Genomic DNA, 25,578 nt, shown 5'->3' with positions numbered 1-25,578 from the left:
TACACTTTACAGTCACGGTATGATGTAAGTACATTGTAAGTTTTGTAGCGTCACAAATGTTGTTAGGTCTGAGGTTCTGTGCATCTATTTTGGAAAATGATATGCAAATGCACTACCTTATAACGCTTGGGAAAGTCCGAAGCACGGAGCAGGCTTCCGATTGGCTGCCGTGCCGAGTATGCAAATTTCAACTGCAGGTAGCCTATGTCTGTGTGCTTGGCAATGAGACACGTGTATTGTTTGGGTGTGAAAGCAAGGGTGTCCGTGGCGAGTTTGTAGAGCGCGCGGTCAGGACAATCCATCCATGATTTTGCAGAGTTTAACCCATGTAGATATTATTGAGCTTGAGTATTTCGTTGTGTAATAATATGTTTTGAATATTGAAAGTGATTCCATTTTTCAACAAACCTTTTCTTTCTTTAACTTTCTTTAACTTTGTACCTTCGATTGAAACGTATTAAAAACAGACGCAATCTTGATAAATCACAGTGCGTATGTTATTTTAATCTATTTACATTTCCTCCTCCCAGTTTCTGCGAAATATTATGTAAATGCCATATCTTGCATATACCTTGAGACAATTTTATGAACTGAAAAGCTCTGAGCTGAACATTTAATGCTTTAGGTTTAGTATATCCGGCCCAAACACTCCCTCCAAATGCCCCTTCCGCGAGTCAAAATGTTTGCCCACCCCTGATCTAGGACCTTCATAGTTATATACTTCATATAATAATAATACTAATACATTTTATTTCAAGCGCCTTTCAAAACACCCAAGGACACTTGGATATGACTAAGGATATGTATATGCGGTATAAACAAATCAAAGATCTACTCCTGACTGAGCTCCACTTGATTAAAAAAAAAGATAGCTGGCCAAAGAAAATAAATCATGAGTTGTAAGTAAAAAACAACAAGGTAATCAGTCAGGTAATTTTCAGACATCCTAGTGTTCGGAAGTACACTTGATATTAGCATGTCCTTGTGTGGTTATCTTGGTGTTCAGACAAAATTAATCCAGAACTTATCTTGGCACCCGAGGAATGGTAAACACTAACTCATTACACATTACGAAAGAATGAGGCTACCTCATGTCATAGTTGAGTTGCATGTGAAAACCTGCACTTTTACTGAAGCACTGGCCACAATGCACAAAGTGAGATCAATCAAATGCATGGATAGGTAGATTAAGACATCCTATACATAACCATATTCATTTGAAAAGGAAATTCATTGTTACAGTAGTCAAGTACCACAAATGAATAACGACAAGTCCTTTTTATATGAAGTACCACAGGTGTGTGTTAGCTTCTTTTGCATCTCTTGACAATATTTTAGGATGACAATGAAAACTCAACCTTATTCTTAGGTCTTTGGTCAACATTTCTTGTAACTGAATTGTTCAAATGACAAGAAACTCATGACAACATCTCCTCATCATAAGTTGAGCCGTTCAATATAGAATCATATTACCAATGAATCAAACTGATCGAATCATCCACTGTATTGCAGCCAGCCATGTCAATCGGCCCTTGGAATTGTTGGATGTGGTACAAAACAGTTGTATATGCCTGTGCATGACTTGGCGCTGATGTTAATGGTTCATGTTCTTAAAATGTGATGGCTAAACTAAGATATTTATTTTGACGTGTTTGCCGTCATGATTATGTCGGCATGTAATTTTTATGACAAACGATAAAGCTTAATGCAGACTACCTCCTGGAAATCACACACAAATGGGTTGATATCCTGTGGATACTATAAGATTCTAGGATGTGGTACAGGGAAGAATTTTATCAAATCTTACAAAAACTATAAAGAAAATGGAAGGTCTATCCCCATCTTTGCCGCGATACCACAATATTACATTTTAAACATGAATCATGGTCTATATCGGGTCTTAAACTCAATTTACCCGGGGGCCGCTGGTGGCAGAGTCTGGGTGAGGCCTGGCCGCATCAGGATTTTCACAAGAAAAGCACAGATAAAACATTCCAATGTTCTCAAAATCGTTATTTTTAACACACAAAAAAATGAATTAAATGAATAAATGGAAAAAATGAATAAAAAATAAATTAACCAGTAATAAATAAATAAAATAATGATAATGATCATAAGGCAGGTCCCAAGCCCGGATAAATACAGAGGGTTGTGTCAGGAAGGGCATCCGACGTAAAAGCTTGGCCAAAACAAACATGCGAATCAAACCTCTGAAGATGGAGGACACTGATTCGCTGTGGTGACCCCTTGAAGGGAAAATCCAAAAGGAAAAGAAGAAGATCATAAGGCAGATACAGACGACTGAAAAAAAAACACAGGAAACTAATTATTTTAATAACGTTTCAAATGTCTGTATTCACGGTTCTTTAACCTTTAACTTTCTGAACATAAATAAAATATTGAACATAAACTGTCCCAAACATGGCTTCTCTTGCCTACTTCTTGCTGCTAGAGACCTGGCAGCGCTTCTTTTCACAAAGCCGAGCCACATTTGGCTTGAGGGAGGAGGCAGTGGAGACTCTGTAGGACTTGAAGATGCTCATCAGTAAGTCTGGACCCGTACTTGGACTTATTGAAGTTCAAGGTGGAGAAGAGCTTCTCACATAAGTATGTACTCCCAAAAAGACACATGGTCCGCTTGAATATTCGGGAAAGTTCAGGGAAGCTGGGGGTTAACTCTCAAAAATTGCCCAAGCTTGTCTGCTTCTCCATTCACATCCCTGAACTTGGCTTTTAGTGCAGAGTGGCACTGTAGGTCACAGGACTCTATTTGGAACACAGGAGGGGCATCTTGCACATCAAAAGAGAATGGGTCCGCAAAAATTTGAAATGTGGCTTTGTGCGTCTTGTCTGTCATCTGTGATTAAATTCCCTCTGTAGCTCCAAAATGGTGGTTTGTTCCATGGTTTGTTCAGTGGTTTGTTAAGCTCCACACACAAGTTTCATTCATATCAATCATGTGGGCCGCACTAACATTAATCTTTCATGTCGAGGCAGGCCACAAAAATATTCTTTCGGGACCGCAGTTGGCCCGCGGGCCGCAAGTTTGAGACCACTGGTCTATATGGTGAATGTACGTGTCTATTTGGAGAAGGTTTACTCAATGAAGGCATCTGGTGCAACCACTGACATATGCCATATTCTCGCAGGATTTATGCAATATTATTATATTCATGCTCAAATATGTTAGTGTCTGCACGAGATGTAGTTCCATACCAGACTCCATGGCCAACAGATTAAGTTAATCCTCGAGGTTGCACATCACCGACTTGATATGAGGTCCTCGCATGGAGACTTCATGTGGGGGATTTAAGACAGATTTTCACCATGTTTTCACACCTACTGTGCGTGTGTCTGTGTGTGTGCGTGTGTGTGTGTGTGTGTGTGTGTGTGTGTGTGTGTGTGTGTGTGTGTGTGTGTGTGTGTGTGTGTGTGTGTGTGTGTGTGTGTGTGTGTGTGTGTGTGTGTGTGTGTGTGTGTGTGTGTGCTTCAGTTAAAGAGGTTAACTTGCACAGTTAGACAGGTGCCATGTTTGCATTGAGGGCTTTGCTTTGTTATTATCTTCTGTTCTGTGCTGTACATTTTTGCCAGACACAACGAAAGCAGTTATTCTCAATTATTTTCTGTTGTACCCTCATAGGAAGAACTACATACTTTGTCTTCCCCCAAACTGTGCCCAAATTTGAGCCTTGTCCCCTTTTGCTTCTTAGATTTGTAAATTGGGCAGTTAAGACCATACAGACGAGATACCACTTACTCTGCTTCATACAGATGTGTAACACTGCCGATCCCATTTTGAATGGTGCTTTTAGTGACAATCATAAGTAACATTTACATTACATGTACAAAGACACCTATTGAGTACGTCAACACCGCAGCCGTTTTGATGTGACAAAATGAATCAAATTGTGAATGTGCTGCTCCATGGAGACGCATCATCAAGTAAAAACGCACTGAATTAATATACATGTATTATATAAAAAATATATCTTACTGTGTATTTTTTGACTGAGCATTTAGTCGAATTTAGATGACATTGATTTGAGTTAAATCCAGTGCTTAAGAAGTTCAGTCCACATGTTTACGTCAGGGTTTCATGAAACATGAAAACTGCTAGTCATATTACATCCCAATTTCAATGTTGATGATTTCAAATAATTCCAAATTGTATCATATTAACCAAAAAGCCAAATTGTTGTGGAAAGCTGTGGCTATCAATTAAGGAAATGACATAATCAAGCAACATTAAATAGAGTAGTAATACGTCAGCATGTGGGGTTTTTATACCCCAATATTCAAGTGTGGTTATCAGAGCCTGATAAAGATATCAGTGACTTTTGTGGGGCTTCCTTTGCCTTCTAAGCTTCACATTGTTCTGCAGACAGGCTGATATCTGATCATGCCACTATATCCTGACGTTTGGCCAGGCCATTTTTCATCTGAAAAGAGCTCGGGTTACACCAAAGGGGACCTCAGTGAGCATGTGTGTGCGCGTGTGCTGGACTGTGTTTTGAGTGAAAGCATGCTTCTGTGCACAGCAGCTCCCACTATGAGTTTGAGTTCAAATGCTTCACATCCAGTTGAACCTTCTACCCAGTCTCCCAAGCTGACACCCCACCCCACTACCCTTCTCTCAACTCTGTAAGCTCCCAGGAGCCTCGGCTTTAACCCTTTTCCCCTGACACGGCCCCCTCCCCCGGGGATTCGCTGTGAAGCAGGTGACTGATGCAGACTGTCGATATGGTCTAGAGATAACAAGAATAAAGGATTTACCCCCCCCCCCCCCAATGCCATTCACCACACCCACTCACTCCTCTTGCTCCTAACCCCTCCCTATCCCCTCTAATGCCCACCCCCCCTCCCATTCATTTGGAAGGAAGCTTCGCAACAGCTTCCACCAGCAGGCTTTGTTGTAGACTCAAAACAGGCGAGAGTCGTGCGTCGAGTAATGCGAAGGAACCAAGATTGCCCGACATGAAGATATGAAGTGTGGAGGATGAGAGCACATTCAAAAGTTTGGAGTGAAACAGAGTGAGAGAGAAAATCTGTAAACGGAGCGTTGTTTTAGAGAAAGGAACAGGAAGCGACAGTCTGTCTTTCCCACAGATACCACGGTTGCTACTATTACAATTTGGGAAGCCGCAACTGGAGCACTGAATTATTTCTGCTTTTTGGAAGCAATTTCCTGGTGAGCATGTTGTTTGCATTAACAATAGAAAATTTGTGACACTTCGATTTGTCTTTTTTTGTTGTAGTTTTTTTTTTTTGTTGCTGTGTCCAAAACATGTTGACTTGCAATTTTAACAGAATCTGTTTTAAATTAGATATCAAGTAGACAGGATGAACTTAATACAACTATGTTGACTTGCACTTCTTTGTAGTCACACAAAATGTATTTAAGGGTAGCCACACTCATGAATTTATCAGTTAAGGCTTCAAGATGTGAAATAAGGTAAAATTGGTCACTGATCTCATTCAGGAAGTACTGTTCTCTTGTTTAAATTTGAGAATTGTGTGGTTTTGATTGTCGTAAAACTTGTATCTGCATTTAAACTGGTAAAACTTCTAATCATCCACTCTTGTAATTTGAGGGATTTTCCTGCACTCAACTTCAATTGTCCGCAGTTGGAGCTGTTTTTATTGGCTGGAAATTTGGAGCCCCATTTGTTTTTCATCATGTGCGTTTGCGAGAGAGCATCAGGAAGCAGTTAACACAAGATTGAGCCTCCGTATACTCTCGTTATTAGGCGCTCTCATTACTATTGGTGTGTGTTTTGAGACATGTATGTCAGTCAGGAGAGATACATCCGCATTTGGTTGTTTGAGGGACTTTTCTCAGCTCCTTTACGATGCTCAGAACAAGTGTGTGTGTGTGCGTGTATTTGTATGTGGTTGAAACAACTGATAATGTGAGGAAGCTCAATTTGTGAAAAGCGGGGATAGTGTAAATAGATGAGAAGGAACTCTTTTGGACCCCTCCCCCACCCATCAGGCAGCAGACACACACTCACCGACCTCATTCTGGTGTATGTGCTTGCGCACACACATACACTCACACACACAACACGCACACGCGTGTTTCCTCAGGCTATGTTACAGAGGTCAGAGGGTCGAATTGGAATAATATAGTCGTGATCTGGGCCATATGTCCATTGTTGAATGGGATGTGTGGTGCCTGCACAAAACGTTGAATATAATCAGGTATCGCAATGAACAATTTCAGATTTATGATCCATAAATGTTCTTTACTTAAAGGTTTGACATTTTGAAAATTAATCATGAATTAATATGACTTTCAGTTTTGTATTTTTAGATTTACTTCTCAACAAAAAATGGTAACCAATGAACCGCTCGTCGCTAACATGACCTCACAACAGCCAATTATACACCCTCATTTGGTGACTCCCATGGCATTTGCCAGGCTTGGACCCACCATTTAAAAGTAAATACACTCAAAGTCACCGATACTGTCACAACTTGGAACATGAGATGGAAATCTCCAACAATAACACTTGCTTCTCACATGCACATTTAGTTTGAGAAAAATGCCCAGTCCATTTTTAGCCAATCAAATCCAATTTAAGCTATCTATCAAACTTAAATTTACAATCAGTTAAAAATGTTCCTGCTTGGGTGTAACTATTGTAACAGATGCAAATGCATAAATATGAGAGTTGGCCCCTGGTCTCAAATTGTGATTGGCCTTGCAGGCGACGTAGTCCTCGGGTTGGCTGTAAATAAGCACACTGCTGTGGTTTTCCCTCTGCTTGCTCATGTGACTGCTCCTAGTGAGCAATTGAGCTGTCCCCTCCACAACTGGAACAAAGCACTGTGTGGTTCCACACCCACTTCTCAATTAAGCAGCTTTTAGTTCCTTCAAAACACCTCTCCGGGAGGTTTAAATGAAAGCCTTGACCCCTTTTTCACATTCACTGCCAGATCCATGCACAACCACTACGAAGGTGTTTGCATCGAAATATCTAGTTGTCACTCTCGTTTTCCATTTTTTTTCCTTTTTACATCACTTCTAATGTGATGATTCTGTTATTTTACGTTGCTCTGGAAAATGAGTTGGTGGTGCCAGTCCTTCCCAAAAAAATTCTTCTTCTTCTTTTTCCCAGAAAATACCATCCAAATGACTCTGATCCTTGCATTTTATCTATTTATTTGTTTTTATTATTGATATTATTTTGATGGAGTATTTCTGGTTTCCATAATTTGAGTAATATCATTCTTATTTATTGTGGGTAGAACTTTGGAAATGAGAAAAGGAAGACGTGATAAACTTTAAACTTTTTGCTTACCTTCTTATTGTATTATTAACCCAGAACCCAGTAGTTGTAAATGTTTTTGGACACTTTGATAAAATCAACATCTTGACAAAAACACATTTCACGTACTTTAATTCTCCCATCGCAGACAGACTCTGGTAAGATGCTGTCATTTCACTCAGCGTACAGTATATGATGACATGCATTTCCATCAAGAGCATTGGCTATTTTTGTTGAACTGTTTGCATGACGCTCGCACCCCTGTTAATCTAAATTAAATTCCATTCGGATTTCACCTTTTTATTCCAATCAAGGAGTTTTATGTACCTTAGCATTTTCATGCCCTTTGATCATTTGGATATATTCTCATTACAATTAATGGCTCCATGTAAATAATAATAATAATAATAATAATAATAATAATAATAATAATGGGCGGCCCGGTAGTCGAGTGGTTAGCACATCGGCTTCACAGTGCAGAGGTCGCCGGTTCGTGTCCCGGTCCGGCCTCCCTGTGTGTAGTTTGCATGTTCTCCCCGGACCCGCGTGGGTTTTCTCCGGGTCCTCTGGTTTCCTCCCACACTCTAAAAACATGCATGGCAGTCAGATTGACCACTCCAAATTTTCCCTAGGTGTGAGTGTGAGAGTGACTGTTTTACATCTTTGTGTGCCCTGCGATTGGCTGGCAACCAATTCAGGGTGTCCCCCGCCTCGTGCCCGAAGACAGCTGAGATAGGCTCCAGCAACCCCCGCGACCCTAATGAGGAATAAGCGGTACGGAAAATGAAATGATAATAATAATAATACATTTCATTTATAATACACATCATATATAACTTTACAGTCACAGGACATATTTTCTGCGGGTGAGCAGCGGCAGCCACATGTGCCAGCGTTCACTCAACCTGGAAGTAATCCACCTAATGATTTCAAAACAGCCATAGAGTTCTGTTAAATTCCTTTGACAACAAATGCATTATTGACCACTAAGTTGGCGTTTTACTGAGTATGTTTCATGAAACTGTTTTCCTTTCTCTTCCAGTCACCCTTCCAGGTGCTCTCCTCGCCCCCGCTTCATCCCCGTCCGCCTCCCTCACAACACGCCGCTCCACTTCCAACTCGTCCTCATCCACGATGCAAACTTCATACCGACTGCCAAACCCTTTGCCTCCCCTGCCTGTTCGCAAGGGTGTCAGAGGTCGCCGTCCCAAGTCGCAGACTATTGCATTGTTGAAGGCCGCGGCTGAGGCTGCAGCTGCTGCAGCGGTCAATGGATCATCACAGAGCCCAGTCAGAGCCGCTCAATTGGCTGCCAGACCCCACAGGAAAAGAGGGCCCAAGCCTGGGAGCAAGGTGAGTCGATATATTGCTATATTTTATGAAAAGATGCTTTGAAACTATGGCTTTTTCAGAGGGGATGCATTCCTCAAATGCACCACACCAGGCATAAATTACTTAAATGGGTCATTGGTTGTTGAAAAAATTCCACACAAACAGCAGCAGGACAACCGACGCCTCGGACAAGTTGTGCCCATAATTTGTAAAATTGCTTCAAATGACTTCTACTGAGCGTATTTTACAAAGATTCCACCGCATATAGCTATATTTTACGTTTTAAGACTCACACTGAATATTCAGGAAGTCTTGTTTTTGAGTTGGTGACGATTCCTGACGTCACGTCACGGAAGGAACGCCCCTGACTGAGAAAAGACACACACTGCATTTTGCGGTACTTTGTTTGGTCTGAAAACTTCGTGTTGATCCGTGTTGATGGCGAAATTAGAAGGAAAACACATAAATAACGCGATGGTGAATCATTGTGTGTTGCACCAAGACTACTATTTGATATTCGCTGACACAAATTCCCAGGAGACAAATCAGCCCATTTCCACGGAGCTCCAGCGCCATCTTCTGGTGCTACATTTCTGTCCAGATGCCTCAAAATGACACGGAATAAATTCTTTAATCGATTGCAAACACTTCAGAACTATTTGAATCATATTTATAACTTGATGAGTAACAAGAAAGCATCTTCTCCGATTCTGAAGCCATTGTTTTGATTCTCAAGCAAGGCAAGACGTCTTGGCGTGACACCACGAACATGGGGGCGGGACCTTCTGAAACTGGCCACTTCCGGGTTCAATTTGAAGTAGTTTTTAGACACTTTAAGTCATTTTCATTGGTGTTTTGTATTTGACTAAATATATCATCCTGCTTGTTTTGGGTATTTTAGATGCTATAAAACGTTTTTCTGATGTCAGTTAGGAAACAAAAAAAAAAAAATGGTGTCGGTTGTCTTTTAACAGTGTGTGATACAACAAAAAGGAATTCAAACAGTATAAACAGACAGATAGACAGATAGACAGACAAACATACATACCGTACATATTGATTTATAGCCCCAAAATGTTCAACCAAACAATTTATTGCAACTTCTCTGTGGGCTGAGTAAGCGAGCTTCTCTTCATCTCGCCGCATCTACATCCAGTAAAGCTCATTGAGGTCAAAATGTTACAGCACAACATGGCACTAGACGTAATGCACATAACTCCAAATGTGGACCTGTGCACTCTGGAATAACGATAAAGCGAAGGTTCACCATAAACCGTAAACAGGACAGAGATGGATCTTATGTGTCAGGTGTGATGAATGTGTAATGTGTAGTTTATGGTTGGCACTGTTCAAATGCAATTTAAGTAAATCATTACCTTATGATCGAAGGCTTTTTTGGTGGTGGGTGTTTTCTTTCTTTTTTTTAGAGGAAGCCTCGGGTGGTACAGTCACTAGGCTCATCATCCAATCCAACGTCTCCTCGAGAGACCAGGCTGAATACTAGCCATGTATCAGTGGACAACCACCATAACAACAATTCAAATGTAGTCTGCACAGGTTAGTGTCATAGCCGGTACAGTAAAAGATAAGCTGGAATGCACTGACCAGTGTGAGAAAATGTATTAAAACACGTGGATGTGTTTTTTTGTCCTCTCCCTGGTTGTGTCCATCCAGTGTGTGTTTATGTGAACAAACATGGTGACTACGGCCCCCATCTTGATCGCAAACTAGTGCAGCAGCTCCCAGACCACTTTGGGCCAGCTCCAGTTAACGCAGTGCTGCAGCAAGCCGTCCAAGCCTGTGTGGATTGTACGTACCAACCCTCAGTTTTGCTCTCCTTCCTGCAAAGCCAGTCCCACACAGGAGGAGAGGTCATTCGAGGTCTGTAGTCTTGAATGCACACACATGAACACAATTCTTTAGAGAGAGAAAAAAAACGGAATTATTTTTTCGGGACTTTTCATATTGGGTGGGTTGACACCGCTGTGTTGCTTTTAGCTTGTGTTATGGATTAAATTTTCTAATATTTGGAAGGATATTTGTTTGTTCTTCTTGAAGGGCTTTGCTCTATTGATTTTGGTGGTCCAATTCCGCTCTGTGAACATTGTGTATGCTGATTTGGAAAGTCTCGGTGAGATTAACAAGGGCGTAATTGCTATTTGGGTGGTGCTTATAGTTGAAAGCAGTTTGGCCCTTTACAAAATGTGATAAAGGTGGAGAGATCATTTCTTTCGGCATGCGCATCTTTGGCAACAATATTATGGATACTCAGTCTACAAAGTGAACCCGTATTCATCGTAGGGGATTGGCTGCAGACCTATTCGCAAAAAGTGAAAAACTGCAATATAGCAAGACTAAATAAAAACACACTTAAGAAAACACACACTAGCAAATATTCCTTCCTACTATTGCTGTCAAGAAATAGGAGACTATCCTATACCAAATGAAAATCAAATACTGTTGCGACACAGTTCTCAAAATCAGAATCCAAGCGTGCTTGCTTGAAGTTGTTTTGGTCACTCACGGTGGAAGTTCACTGTAAAATGATTATTTTTCATGAATCTTAAGTTTCTTTGTAAAGGCAGATCATTCCATGCGTCTCAAAAGTCAAAGTCAAAGTCAGCTTTATTGTTAAATATGCTAATATGCATGACATACAGCACAGATGAAATTACTGTCCTCTCGAACCCAGCATGCAAGGTACTTATAATTACTTAACAAACATAAACATGAAAACGCCAATTTGCCGGGAGAGGGGAGCCGCTGCGTGTTGAGTCTCTTACTCAGTGTTGGGTGTCTTTTGTGTCTTATAAAGTGTTGAGTGTATTTTCGAGGTGCAACATTTGATCAATTCATTGACAAGTCGTTGAGCATTAAATTACAGTAAAGTCTCGTTATATCGATATTCAAGGGAGTCCGAAAAAATATCGATATAACCGGGACTATCGATATATCCGACCCTGTTTGCATGTAATTTTCTCCGTGCGTGCATAGAAATAGTATCGATATAACCGGGACTATCGATATATCCGATATCGATATAACGAGACTTTACTGTAATTGATTCCTCCCAGTTAGGGGGAGGGTACTCAATTAATCATAATGATTCCTTTTCAAATGTGAAATGGTACACATCCTCAGAAATTCTGCTTCTCATCATTCAATATTCTCCAGTTTCTGAAGCCCTCCATGAGAGAACACGGATCATATTTATGTTGAATTAAAACTGAAACACATACAAAACAATGAAAAAAACATGATTAACATTTTATTATCTATTTTGTGACGTGTTACGGACCAAATCAGTAGCTGCATCATGAATGATTTATCTTTATGCATTTTCTGCTCTATTTATTTGAAATCATTGCTTATTTTTAAACACAGAAATGGAAACCAAAAAAATCAGATGAATCCCTTATTACAATATTAATTAGGAGACTACATGGTGCAGATGGTCATATAACATGGTGGTTGGCTTCTGTACAGTATAATGGAGGCCTGTTTTATGCAGTTAACATGATTAAAATGGTCACGTTATGCTGGTAGCACAAATACAAACAAAGAAACACACTAATAAAATACATTAAACCATTTTCGGACTCACTTGTCAACTGTTTGGGGCTGTGGAGGTTATTACCGTCATCATGTCACATTGCCTACCCCATAGAGGCAATCATCCAGACCAAATTGTAAGTCACTCCGAAATGAATGTGATTGACTGCACGTTTGCATTTTTGGATGAAATTACTAATATGCGGGATGAAAATAAAAGAAAACCCCCGTGGCCACGTCTGACATGAATGCTGGGACTATAATCAGAAGTGACATGTGCATCTAACCTATTTTTGGAACCTCGGATTGAGTCTCCCTTGAGGGAGTGGGGCTGGGGAGGGGTTGGGTAACATTAATTTGTGTGTTTGTGCAAGCTTGGCTTGGGTGGGAGGGTGTTGTGCAGCTTGAGGGTTGTGGGTTTGTTCTGATAAAAGGAGGGCGCTTAACCCCAAACCATCTGCTGTTTTCCTTTAACTGTGAATGCATTCAACCCACATGTGAGCAGGTGTGAGAGACCCCCCCCCCCAAGCCTCCTCCTCACACACACTAATACAGTATGCGGTGATGTTGTGTCTTACAGTGCGCTCCGAGCATGGTATCCGTTATGTCAAGCTCCCCTCTGTCTCCAGTGCGTCCACAGTGCTGAGGTTCTTGGAGAACCTGTGTCAGCATCTGGAGAGTGTCAGCCTGTTTAGCTCACAGCCGTTCAGACCTTTCAGCAAAAACACGCACTTCTTTGACAGGACAAAGTCAGGTTTGTGTGTACAGTATAAAAACAAATGCAAATATAAATGTGTTCAAACATTTCCACCCTACCCTAAAACAAAAACATAATTGGAAACAGGTGAAAAACTATTTTGAAACAGTAGAGCAGCCTCCTGAATTTTCAAACAGCCTCCTATTAATCGTAATTCTAGTCTAGTTAAATCAAATCTTTATATGTACAGTTCAGTGATTAACTTTTAATGAGAAACTTTGGATTCAATCATTTGTATTTTCACACTGGTGCCCACATGTGCACTTTTTCAGTCGTATTGATAAGTCTACAATTTTTTTATATCATTCACTCATTTGAATTACTCATCCTTGACAAAGATGTCATTTGTCACACATACATTTCTCTTTTTTTCCACTCTTTGGAGTTTTTTTTTCACTCTTTGGAGAGCCAAGACAGTCCAGACTGCACCCTGATAGAAGACCTGAGGTCTTCTGTCAATCATTCAACAATTGCCTGCATAAATATTCAAATGTCCACTATAACTGATCTTTTGTTTGTTTGTGAATGTCATGTTGAGAATGCCTATTATGAATTTAAAGTGAGTCATGCATGCCAGTTCCGACCGTGATCTGTAAAAGCAGAGTGACAGTATAGAAAGCATTTTTGTTGTTTGTAAATAGTTCCTCTTCTTAAAGGACGACCGACGTCACTTTTTTGTTTCCTAACTGACTGTTTTATAGCATCTACAATACCCAAAACACGCAGCATGATATTTTTATTCAAATGCAAAACACCAATAAAAATGACTTAAAGTGTTCAAAATCTGCAAAAAATTGAGCTGTGAATTGGGCATTTTCAGAAAGTCCTGCCCCCAGAACATCCCGCCCCCGTGACGTCACGCCAAGACGTCTTGCATTGCTGGAGAATCAAAACAATGGCTTCAGATTCGGAAAACATGCTTGCTTGTTACACATCCAGTTATGAATATAATTCAAATAGTGAAGAGCAAAGCATACATGTTTGCAATCGATTAAAGAATTTATTCTGTGCCATTTTGAGGCAACATTGGGGGGAAATGTCTCACCCAAAAAGAGGCATAAAATGGCCACTGAGCTCCTGTGAGGAATTAATCAGCCCGTTTCCACAGGCTGATGAATTCCTTACATGGAGCTTGGACGCCCTCTTCTGGCTCTTTCTGGTTTTCAGACCAAACAAGCATTGACGTGATGGAAGGACTGCTACAATGTGTCCTTTTTTTTCAGTCAGGGGCGTTCCTTCAGTGACGTCACGTACGGACTCGTCACCAACTCAAAAACAAGACTTCCGGAATATTCAGCACGAGTCTTAAAACGTAAAACATAGCTATATGCGGTGGGATCTTTGTAAAATACGCTCAGTAGAAGTCATTTGAAGCCATTTTACAAATTATGGACACAACTTGTCCGGAGACATCGGCTGTCCTTTAAAGGACAACCAACACCACTTTTTTTGTTTCCTGACATCAGAAAAACGTTTCATAGCATCTAAAATACCCAAAACATGATATTTTTAGTCAAATGCAAAACACCAAAATGACTTAAAGTGTCCAAAAACTACTTCAAATTGAACCCGGAAGTGGCCAGTTTCAGAAGGTCCAGCCACCTTGTTCATGATGTCACGCCAAGACGTCTTGCCTTGCTCGAGAATCAAAACAATGGCTTCAGATTCGGAGAAAATACTTTCTTGTTACTCATCCAGTTATGAATATGATTCAAATAGTTCTGAAGAGGAAAGCATAAATGTTTGCAATCAATTAAAGAAGTTCCCTGTCATGTAGCACCCAGAAAATGCAGAAGATGGCGCCAAACTCCGTTGGAAATGAGCTGATTTGTCTGCTCGGAATTTGGGTCAGCGAATATCAAATAGTTGTCTTGGTGCAACACACAACGATTCACCATCGCGTTATTTATGTTTTCCTTCTAATTTCGCCGTCAACACGGATCAACACAAAGTTTTTAGACCAAACAAAGTACCGCAAAATGCAGTGTGTGTCCTTTTCTCGGTCAGGGGCGTTTCTTCCTTGACGTAACATCAGGAACCGTCACAAATTCAAAAACAAGACTTCCTGAATAATTAGCGCAAGTCTTAAAACGTAAAATATAGCTATATGCGGTGGAATCTTTGTAAAATACGCCCAGTATAAGTAATTTGACGCAATTTTACAAATTATGGGCACAGCTTGTCCGGAGGCGTCGGTTGTCCTATAAGCTTAATTAGGCTGCATTTATTGTGCATCCTATAAACTGCACTGATACAGGCATATACAGCGATACCTCGGCTTACGAACACTGTAGCTAACGAACTTTTCGCCTTACGAACATTAAATTTGTGAGAATAGTTGGCATACGAACTAGGTTTCAGGAAACAAACGGAGCGCCACAATGGCTGGCGGACTAGTTTTTGGCAGAACACCACCGAACCACACGGACGAACAGCGCCAACGTGGCTGCCGGACGACTTTTCCACACCCACTTTCTTTGAGTGCACTCAGTGCAAAGGTGATTTGTTATGAAATGGATACTTTTGCTTTTTGGGAACCGAAAAAGACCCCACCACAGGCTAGTCTTAAGCCGAAGAGGACACAAAAGAAAATTACATTCGAGCAGAAGGAGATCATTGAAAAACACAAACGAGGTGTGCAGTTGTGTGACTTAGCGTCCCAGTACCAGTATGCTACGTCGACCATTGCTACGTGTGGCTAAGGGTGTTTCTGTGTTGTCTAAGCAACAGTCTCAGGCAATAGAAGAGGTTGAAAAACTTATGTTGATTTGGATGAACGAAAAGTAGCGAATGGGGACAGTGTGTGAGGGTATTATCGCAGACAAAGCACGGCAACTTCACTCCGATATCATCAAGAGGCAACTACTTTAACGACCATTCCGGTTTGAGTGTACACTGGCGCGTTGTGCTGCCGCTGCTCTCTGGCAAAACCTTTGATTTTCTGCCACCATAGGATTACATCAGTCTCATCCCGTTACATTTTTTGAACCTTCAATCAATCATCTCTACCTCTGATGGGAAAAGCCAAAAGGAAAAGAAGAAGAAGAATCAATCATATCTACCGTTTTGATTGCTATGAGAGATCACTTCATTGCTATTGCTGATCACTTTTTGCGACATTCTACCTGTCGGCTCCAACCGCCCGTTCAATTCATCCAACGGTTGAACGATGGCTTCACTATCCTGCAACAGAGCCGCTCTGCTCCCGCTGGACGAGCCTTCCACCCTCGATTAAACACCACCCGGACATCGACCCACAGAAGGACGGCTCAAATATTTAGCGGACGAGCTCCTTGCTATCCGCTCAAAATGGACGAGCTCCCCGCCGATCCTCCACTTCGCTGACATCACCTGTCGTCCTCCGCGAAAATACATCCACCATGTGTCTCGTCGGAGATCCCCCCGTCTATGACTTGAAGGACTTCACCTCCCTTCGGTCAGCCCGCCGCCGGCCTCGCAGAAATAACCGCCGATCAGTGGATCACAGAGCGTTAGCCAGCCTTGCTAGGTGTGACACCACCACCACCATGAAGGACTGCCCCGCTGTCACCTCTGGCCTACTAAACATCCGCTTGCTTACTGGAAAGGGGGAACTAATCCAGGACACCCTCAAAGACCGTAAGCGTGACTTTCTTTGCCTTCACAAAACATGGCAAACTCCTGGTGACTTTTCGCAGCTAAATGACTCTACTCCTCCGGGATTTGTGTTTATTCCCAAACCTCGCCATTCTAGCCGTGGAGACGGCCTAGCTATTTTTTATTGTGACATATGGAAAGTCCTCCCAGTCTCGCTCCCTGAAACGTGTTCATTTGAATGCATTGCATGCCAAATTTCTGGTCCAACTCCCACGATTCTCCCCCCCCAAAGCACAATGTGACTTTTTAAATGAATTTTCTACGATTCTCACGCACCCCTCCTCTCTCTCACCGAATATAATTATTCTGGGAGACTCAAACATACACATAGACAATCCAACTATTCCGCTAACAATTGACTTCACTTCTTCCCTTGATAGCCTTGGCTTCAGCCAAATTGTAGACATTCCTACGCACATAAAAGGTCACACACTTGACCTGATATGCTGCTCTGGATTGACTCCCTCCAACTGCACAGCTGTTGAACTCCCAATAACAGACCATTACCTCGTTACATGTAACGTTTCCATCACACTCTCCACCACCAAAACACCCTGTACTATCAACTTTCGTAACATCAAAGGCATCAACCCGGACTCCCTTGCTTCGATGTTCGCCTCATTATCTCTGGACCCAAGCTCCTTCCCGATGAACTGGTTTCCCGCTACAACTCGGACCTCAACGACATTTTCAACACGCTCGCTCCTGTCAAATCCCGCTCTGTTTTATTTACTCGATCTGCACCCTGGCTCAACGCTCATCTCCGCTCCATGAAATCGAAAACACGCCAGCTTGAAAGACTTTATCGAAGAACCAGACTCACTGTTCAAAAAGATGTGTACACTGCTCTCTACACACAACTTTCTCTCTAAAAGAACAGTATCTGTCAAGCAAAATCACAATACTACTCTGGACTCATTGACTCAAATACTGGAAATGCTCGGGCTCTCTTTTCTCTTTATAACAGAATTATTCAACCCCCTGTATCTCTCCCGCCTCACTTTTATTCCTCTGACACCTGCAATTCTCTCCTATTCTTTTCTGAAAAGTCAACTAAATCCAACAGCATCTTGGCTCCTCTGTACCCATCCCCTCCCCCAATCTTCATATCTCCTCTCATCTCTTATCTTCTTTTGAACTCCCTCATCCCTCTACAATCTCAAACCTCATAACTAAATCCAAGAATTCTTCCTGTCAACTAGATCCCCTCCCAACAGTTCTGGTCAAATCCTGCTTGCCATATATCCTTCCATTCATTTTAGCCATTATTCACTCCTCGCTATTGTCAGGAATCGTCCCTGCCCCCCTTAAAACAGCGGCTGTCACACCAATTCTTAAAAAGCCTTGATCTGATCCCAATGACTTCAAGAACCTTTGCACCATTTCTCACCTTCCTTTTATTTCCAAAATCCTAGAAAAAGTTGTGTACTCCCAGCTACACTCTCACCTCTCCCAGAATGATCTCTATGAACCATTTCAATATGGTGTCCGCCCCCACCACAGTACAAAATCAGCTCTCTTAAAAGTCACGAACGATCTTCTTTTGGCACCTGACACCGGTTTACTCTCCATCCTCGTTCTTCTTGGCCTCACTGCAGCTTTTGACACCATTTCTCATCCCATCCTCCTTGACAGACTTTCATCCATGGGGATCACCAATACGCCCCTACGCTGGTTCCACTCTTATCTCTCTGGCCGCTCTCAGTTCATCCAAATTAACTCCTTCACCTCACAGTCTACTATATCTTCTGGTGTGCCCCAAGGCTCTGTCTTGATCCTCTCCTCTTTATCCCCTACCTTCTTCCCCTTGACAATATTCTTTGTAAATTTGGTATACAATTTCATTGCTTTGCGGATGACACCCAACTCTATCTCTCCAGCAAACCCGACACCTCTCTTCCACCTTCTTCTCTTTCACTCTGCCTCTCTGAAATTAAATCCTGGTTTACCCATAACTTCCTCAAACTTAACAGTGAAAAAACTGAGATTCTCCTCGTTGGTACCAAATCCACCTTGAGCAAAGCTAACAGTTTCTCTCTCACTATTGACAATTCGACCGTTTCTCCCTCCCATCAGGTCAAAAGCTTAGGTGTCATCCTTGACAGCACATGATCTTTCCACACCCATATAAATAACTTAACCTGATCTGCGTACTTCCACCTACGCAATATGAATCGTCTTTGCCCGTCTCTCACCCCTCACACCACTGCTATCCTCGTTCATAGTCTTGTCACCTCCCGGATAGACTATTGCAATTCACCTCTCTTTGGTGTCCCTCAGAAACTTCTCCACAAACTTCAACTCGTCCAGAATTCTTCAGCCCGGATCATCACCCGAACCCCACCCTTTCACCACATCACCCCCGCCTTCCAAGAGCTCAACTGGGTCCCGGTCAAATATAGAATCAACTTGAAAATTATTCTTTATACATTTAAAGCTATCCATAACCTTGTCCCCTCATACCTTTCTGACCTTCTTCAAATTTCTATTCCCTCTCGTTCCCTCAAATCCTCCTCCTCCCTCCACCTCTGTGTGCCCCCCCTGCCCGTCTCAGCACGATGGGGGACAGAGCTTTCAGCTGCTCTGCCCCCAAACTCTGGACCTCACTTCCTCCCAACATTCGTAACATTGATTCTCATCCCACCTTCAAATCCCATCTCAAAACCCACCAATTTAAAATGGCATTTTCTGTGTAGCTCTTTCTCTTCTTTCTATTTATAATTGTATTTTATTTATTGTATTCTATTTGTGATTGTACTTTTATTATTGCTTGTTTGTGACTGTAAACTGTCCTTGAGAGCTTTGAAAGGCGCTTAAAATAAAATGTATTATTATTATTATTATTATTATTATTATTAAGGTAAATAAAACGACTTTATTATACTGTACATATTATTTATTTAATTACAATACAATAGCACATATACGATACATAAAATAAGGTATATTTTGTGTAGTTTTAAGGCTTATTTAGGAGAAAATTATGTTTTATGGGGACCTGGAAACAGATTATTCTCATTTTTAATTGTTTCCTATGGGGAATTAATGTTTGAAAGACACACTTTTCACCTTACACACACTTTCTGGGAACCAATTAAGTTCGTAAACCGAGATATCACTGTACTCTCTTTGCATTTTTTGTAGAAAGATGAAAACAATGAAAATATGAATTCATGATGTGAATGTATTTTTTTCCCCTCGGACTTTTGATCATTTGCCGCAGTCGCTAGCATACAGTAAATCCGTTGCTCTGAAGAAAGCCCAGCTTATGTCATATTTATTTCTCTTTCAGAACCACTGCCTCACACGGAACACAGTCCATCTAACAACGACTCATCAAAAGATTCTGCACCTAACTCACGAGCCTCTCACATAGCGGTGGACTATCGGGCGACAAAGAGGGAGCGGCCGTATTACGCCACACACTCGCACACGCCTCCTCCTCTAAGGAGAGTGAGCTCCAACCCAAGTGAACTCGGACAAGTGCCCACACACAGACGCGTGGAAGGTAGGATCACATAATTATGACGGGTTTTTTTTTTCACTCTTATTTGACAATTTACTTTTATGTGGCTCTTGTATGAAAATCATACTTTTGCTATTTTAGTCCATTGAGTTTTACATTTTGGAAACAACCCCAGATTAAAACATTAAAAAATCGAGAACTTTTAGATGAATACTTGAGTCATTAATATTTGTAAAAATTATTGATTTTATTTTTTTTCATTTGGAGTCGCCGCCACCAATGTGGGGCTCGCGTCCAACAAATTACTCATCGCATCGGCAAGTGGACTTAAAGCGGAAGTACACTATTTTGACACCGAGTAGCCCCTATGGACCACCTTTGTGGCCTGCGATTCCGTACGAAAAATAGCTCACCGGTGAGAGGATGTGGTAATTTTCTCAGAATGCTAAAGAAAGTGATCACTGGTGGAGATGTAGGTGAGCAATGGTTCACATGATTAATATATTTGCCTCAATGACTATAATCAATTGACAAATGTAATATGAGAACATTTGTTTTGTCAGAAGTGTGTACCAAATTGGTAGTCCTTCACATTAATCAGGGGTGAAGAAGCCCCTCTCAGCTTCAGAAAGGTTGGCGACCTCTGATTTAGGCGCTTCAAAGTAGAGACCCTTTTGCCCATCTACTGGCTATGCACATCATGGTATTTTCTCCTGTCAGCTTTATGATGAACTTTCAATGATGTGTGAGACCTTCGTTTTTGTTTTGAGGTGTTAGAGTTTATATACACCAATTTTTTGACAGCTATTCAATTCTATGTTATGGCAAAAACTCCTCAACTAATCAAAGAAAAATGACAGTCGATCATTACATTAAGGAGTGAAGGTCATTCAGTCCGAAACATTTCAAGAGCTTTGTCAGTAACAAAGACCATCAAATGAAACTGGCTCTCATCAGGACCGACCCAGGAAAGGAAGACCTCGGATAACTTAATCAGTGTGACCAGTCTGAGAAACCGTGAGTTAACAGCACCCCAAATAGGAGCCCACTTAAATGCATCACAAAGTTCAAGTCACACACACATCTTAACATCAACTGTCTAGAGAAGACTGCGTGAATCTGGACTTTCTGGTCGAATCGCTGCAAAGAAAGCACTTCTCAGGAAGACCAACAAGAGAACAAAAATAGCTTGGGCCAAGGAACACAGACAATGGACATTAGACCAATGGAAATCTGTCCTTTGGTCTGATGAGTACAAATGTGATACTTTTGGTTCCCATCGGCGTGTTGTTGTAATATGCATAAAGGTGAGCGGAAGATCCCTACACACACCCTTCCTATATCAAGAAAGAAGGGTAACGGTATGGGGATTAAACTGTTGGTGACAGCACACATGTTATGAGGCAGTTGGTAAATTGTTGGTGACACTGGCGATGTATTCAAAATCAAACGCATGCTTGGCGAATGTGGCTACCATACGGGAGTGCGCAGAATCCCAGAGATTAGTTTCGATTCCATCTGTTTCCATAAATTGCCTTGGAAAGTCTCCCGCCTCTGAAATTTTCCAGGCATGATCGTTGTCTTTTTTCTTCAGCAGCCAGTTCAACAACAGGCCCCGAGCATGCAACACAAGACAAAGAGAGTTCAGTGAACGATGCATCTTCCTGGTCAGTGGATGATGTGATCCGGTTTGTCCAAGAGGCTGACCCGCTCACCCTTGGTCCACATGTGGAGCTCTTTAGGAAGCATGTGAGTATTTCAGTTCCATGAAACCCATTTTGTTTATTCAATTTTTTCAAAGGGCCATCTCACTGACATTTTCTTTTATTTATTTGTATTCATTGTAATTTACTTGTTTATTTATTCATATGTCTTCTTGTGCCAGTCCCAAGCCCGGATAAATAAAGAGGGTTGTGTCAGGAAGGGCATCCGACGTAAAAGCTTGGTCTAAACAAACATGCCAATCAAACCTCTGAAGATGGAGGACACTGATTCGCTGTGGCGACCCCAAGAAGGGAAAAGCCGAAAGGAAAAGAAGATGTATTCATATACACGTTGCATTTTACATTACATTTTAATGTTCACACAAGAGAATATAATTCCCACTGAATAACGTGTTCTCAGCCATGCATGTCCTTTAATTCAAATTACAATTACAACGAAATCATTTACATGTTACTACTTATTAATTGAAATTCGAAGTGAAAATGCTAAATTGGTCAATATATTGTTCTCAGGAATTGGACATTACCTATATGAACACACTTTTTTTGTAATCCATATTACACACCTTTAAAATAATGAATAAAAGAATAAATGAGAATAGATAAATAAAATGGCAAATAGCGTTTTTAAGATGCCAGATCTTCATGGGGTGGAGGCGACCACCCCCAAGCCAGCCACTTCCTTTGCTCAAATCCACAACAGTCTGCACTGTATTGCCATCATCACCTTTTCAGTCATCGTTATTTGGAGCCTGGGGCGAAGTACTTGTCATCCGACTGACTGCCTGATAACATGTGTGCTGTCTCCCTGCAGGAAATTGATGGCAAGGCCCTGATGCTGCTGCGCAGTGACGTCATTATGAAGTACATGGGACTGAAGTTGGGACCTGCGCTCAAACTTTGTCATCACATTGAGAAGCTGAAACAGACCAAACAATGAAAAAGGACCGAGATGTTATCTTTTCACTGGCAAACACACAAGTATGCATCCAGGACTCCAGCACTGAAAGAAACTACCACAACACCAGTCTGTGGGTTGTTTTAAGGACTCTACATAATGTATGTACATTTGGGGAGTTTTAGTCGTCTGCAGGCTATTGTCAATCAACGCTGTATACCTTTGTGCTTTTTTCCCCCCAAACTTTCAAAATGGTGAATTTGATGATTAAGAAATGAAATGATCATGCGGGGGGTCTAAACTATAGCCAGGGGAAATTTTGCGGTCTGCCGTCCATTTTCTAAGGCTCGCACAACATGCTAAAAATAATCTAAAGGGTGAAGGGGTTGCATGAAAAGTGGCGGGTTGTGACATCACTAACAAATTATAGGTTTTATGTCAAGACACAAGGAAAGTGATACGCAAGGTGAGAGCATTTCCAAAAAAATTTAATCTGTCAAAAATGCTTGGGAAGGCCACTTCAAACGAAACACAATGCTGCAAATCTTCATACGAAATTGAGCATTTTGTGTCGGAAAATGGCCTTTCAAAGAATCCTGTTCCCCCCCCAAAATTGTGTTTCAAATAGCACACGTCAAACTTTATTCTTGCAAAGAGCAATGTCGGGGCTAGAATAAGTCATGACCTTCAGCCAATTATTGTTTTCTCACGAATAAAAGAAATTCTTATGGGGGATTGAAGTGCACATAGCATGTTTCTTAGAAAAATCCACCAAGGTTGCGTTGGTACAGTGATGCTCTGTAACGCATCCTGTGAGATTTTGGGGGATATAAGCCATCATTAGTACAGTTATTATTATTGTCATTATTATTATTATTTTGGGGGGTTTGTTTGCTTTGACTTGTTGCCAAAAATTTGAGATGTGACCGCCGTTTGGTGGAAGTGAATTCAACTCAACAACAAGCATCAGTTTGGTAGATAATAAGCTATTCTTCCAAAAAAGTGGCTTCAAGCTGTTGAATGCCACTCCCAGTTGACCATCAAATGCAATGTTGCGTATTATTTAAAACAACCACAAAGCTAATTTTAAGCAGATTCTTTACTTACAGACAGTGTAGGTGTTCAAATGGCTGACATATTTCGGCAACTACTTCCGCCTTCGTCAGAGTAAGTAAAGAATTTTTACTCCTAAGTAAAGAATCTGCTTAAAATTAGATATCAAGTAGACAGGATGAACTTAATACAACAACCACAAAGCTGTTCCGAAGTTAAGTGCGTGTAGCTAAATGCACCCAAACAAAACAAAAACAAAAGCCTTGAATGGACTGATGAATTGCTTCAACGTTGCAGTGGTGGATGCCTTGAAGCGTTTGAACACAACCATCTCGATTGATCATATGACAATACTCCGCCGACATTTTTTACCCTCTGCCCGCGGGTGGCCGAGGCGCGCACATTAAGAATAGCGCAATTTCACATGAAACATGTTCACTTCTTTACATACTGTTGAATAATGTTTTAACTGTTTTGTTTTAATAAAATGTCCATCAGTGTTTTTCATATTATGAACACTTGGGAAAAAATTGTCGGCTCTGGGGGAGGCCGGTATGGATTGAGAGCATATCCATTCATTTCAAGAGGGAAAAATGATTTTAGTCTCAAGCTAGGCCGTATTAATAGGCTTGATGTCTATGAAAAATGGACAACAGAATTTCTCTCCGTAACATTCTCATGTTTGGAGATAATTCAAAATTACCCCCCCCCCCCCCCCCCCCCCCCCCTTAACGTGTACAACAACAGGCCATTATTTAATTACATGAATGACTTTGAGGCACACAACCTCAGATAAACACTGTAGTTTTTGCTGTATTACCATTTTTTTACACTGACGGCAAACACACCACTGTGATGTTCGCTTACCAACGCAATAACATTTCTGACTGATTGCTTCTCCGAATGTCATAAGTCGTCAAATTAAAGCACTTCCCCAATCATGTCTGTGTGAGACATTAGCCGGAAATGTCCCAATGTCAAGGGGGTGCGAGGTTGTTGGAAATTACTGACCAACATTGAAAAATATAGAATTGATCATTTTTGCTGAAAATCTTGCACTCTTGCTGTAATTACAGAAAATGTGTTACTTGTCTGTGTTCCATGAGCTCAATGCTTTTTTTTATCTTGAGTTTGACCTTGGTATTATCAATTGCATACCCCTTTAACATGATGACCCGAAACTTGCAAGTATTGAATAATTGAAAAAAAGCTAAGGTAATGAATGCACTGCCAAACTGCTGTGCAAAAAGTGTTCCCAGCACAAAAGGGGGGTTTGTTCAAATATGCCAAAAGTTTCTTACTCATTTTGTTATGTAATAAAGTATATCAAGCCTTTGGATATTCTCATTTATCCAGGTTATTGGCTTCTCAAGGCATTCTATTGATTGGAACCGGTCTGGTCTGGTTGTCTGAGAGGGCGTTTTGCCTCTTGTCTAAGCAGGCTTCATCAATTCATGCACATTGGTGAGGAAAGCTCAAGGGGGACAGATGGTGTGAAAATCCATATTTCAGATACGTCACAAATGCTTTGGAGAGGATATTTTGCGTGCTAACTTCAATTAGAGTTTTTTCAAAATCTTATTGCAACGGATGTAATTTAATGTAACATAACAAGAATTTGTGTTGCTTGGAGACCTCCTGGTGGTAATTTTGTGTTGGCTGAGATGATCCTATTCCACCCAAATGACCTGTTTATAAGCAGACGCCTCACCAAACTATCATAAAGACTTAGATGGGACTGCTTCTCTCTTTTATATCCTAAATGATATTGTATATTGTATTTACATGAATATTTGGTTTTCCACACGAACAATCTGGAGAATTTTTTTCAGAGCCTTTCTGCACAAAGTGATGAATGAAGTCTGCTTGAATGGAATGCTGAAACCTAT

General features: G+C 41.1%; 1 protein-coding gene across 2 annotated transcripts in view; it reads left to right on the top strand.

Annotated features, from left to right (window-relative positions):
- The window catches only part of scml2 (Scm polycomb group protein like 2), a 34,027-nt gene extending 9,626 nt beyond the window's left edge, over positions 1 to 24,401 (top strand). The window contains exons 8-14 of one of the 2 annotated variants that reach the window (XM_088992296.1): positions 8,314 to 8,624; positions 10,031 to 10,160; positions 10,278 to 10,484; positions 12,736 to 12,909; positions 19,841 to 20,056; positions 21,612 to 21,763; positions 22,553 to 24,401. In XM_088992296.1, the coding sequence (XP_088848422.1) occupies positions 8,314 to 8,624; positions 10,031 to 10,160; positions 10,278 to 10,484; positions 12,736 to 12,909; positions 19,841 to 20,056; positions 21,612 to 21,763; positions 22,553 to 22,678 (1,316 nt within the window). In that variant the 3' untranslated portion in view covers positions 22,679 to 24,401. Of the gene's footprint in view, positions 1 to 8,313; positions 8,625 to 10,030; positions 10,161 to 10,277; positions 10,485 to 12,735; positions 12,910 to 19,840; positions 20,057 to 21,608; positions 21,764 to 22,552 lie in introns of both variants that reach the window. The other variant, XM_088992295.1, reaches the window with a different exon arrangement.
- The last annotated feature ends 1,177 nt before the right edge of the window (positions 24,402 to 25,578 follow it).

This window comes from Hippocampus bargibanti, linkage group LG03 (genome assembly GCF_051943395.1).
Source record: "Hippocampus bargibanti isolate YZ-2025 linkage group LG03, ASM5194339v1, whole genome shotgun sequence".
NCBI lineage: Eukaryota > Metazoa > Chordata > Actinopteri > Syngnathiformes > Syngnathidae > Hippocampus > Hippocampus bargibanti.
The sequence above is the reverse complement of the archived record's forward strand: the minus strand, read 5'-3'. Positions and strand labels throughout refer to the sequence as shown.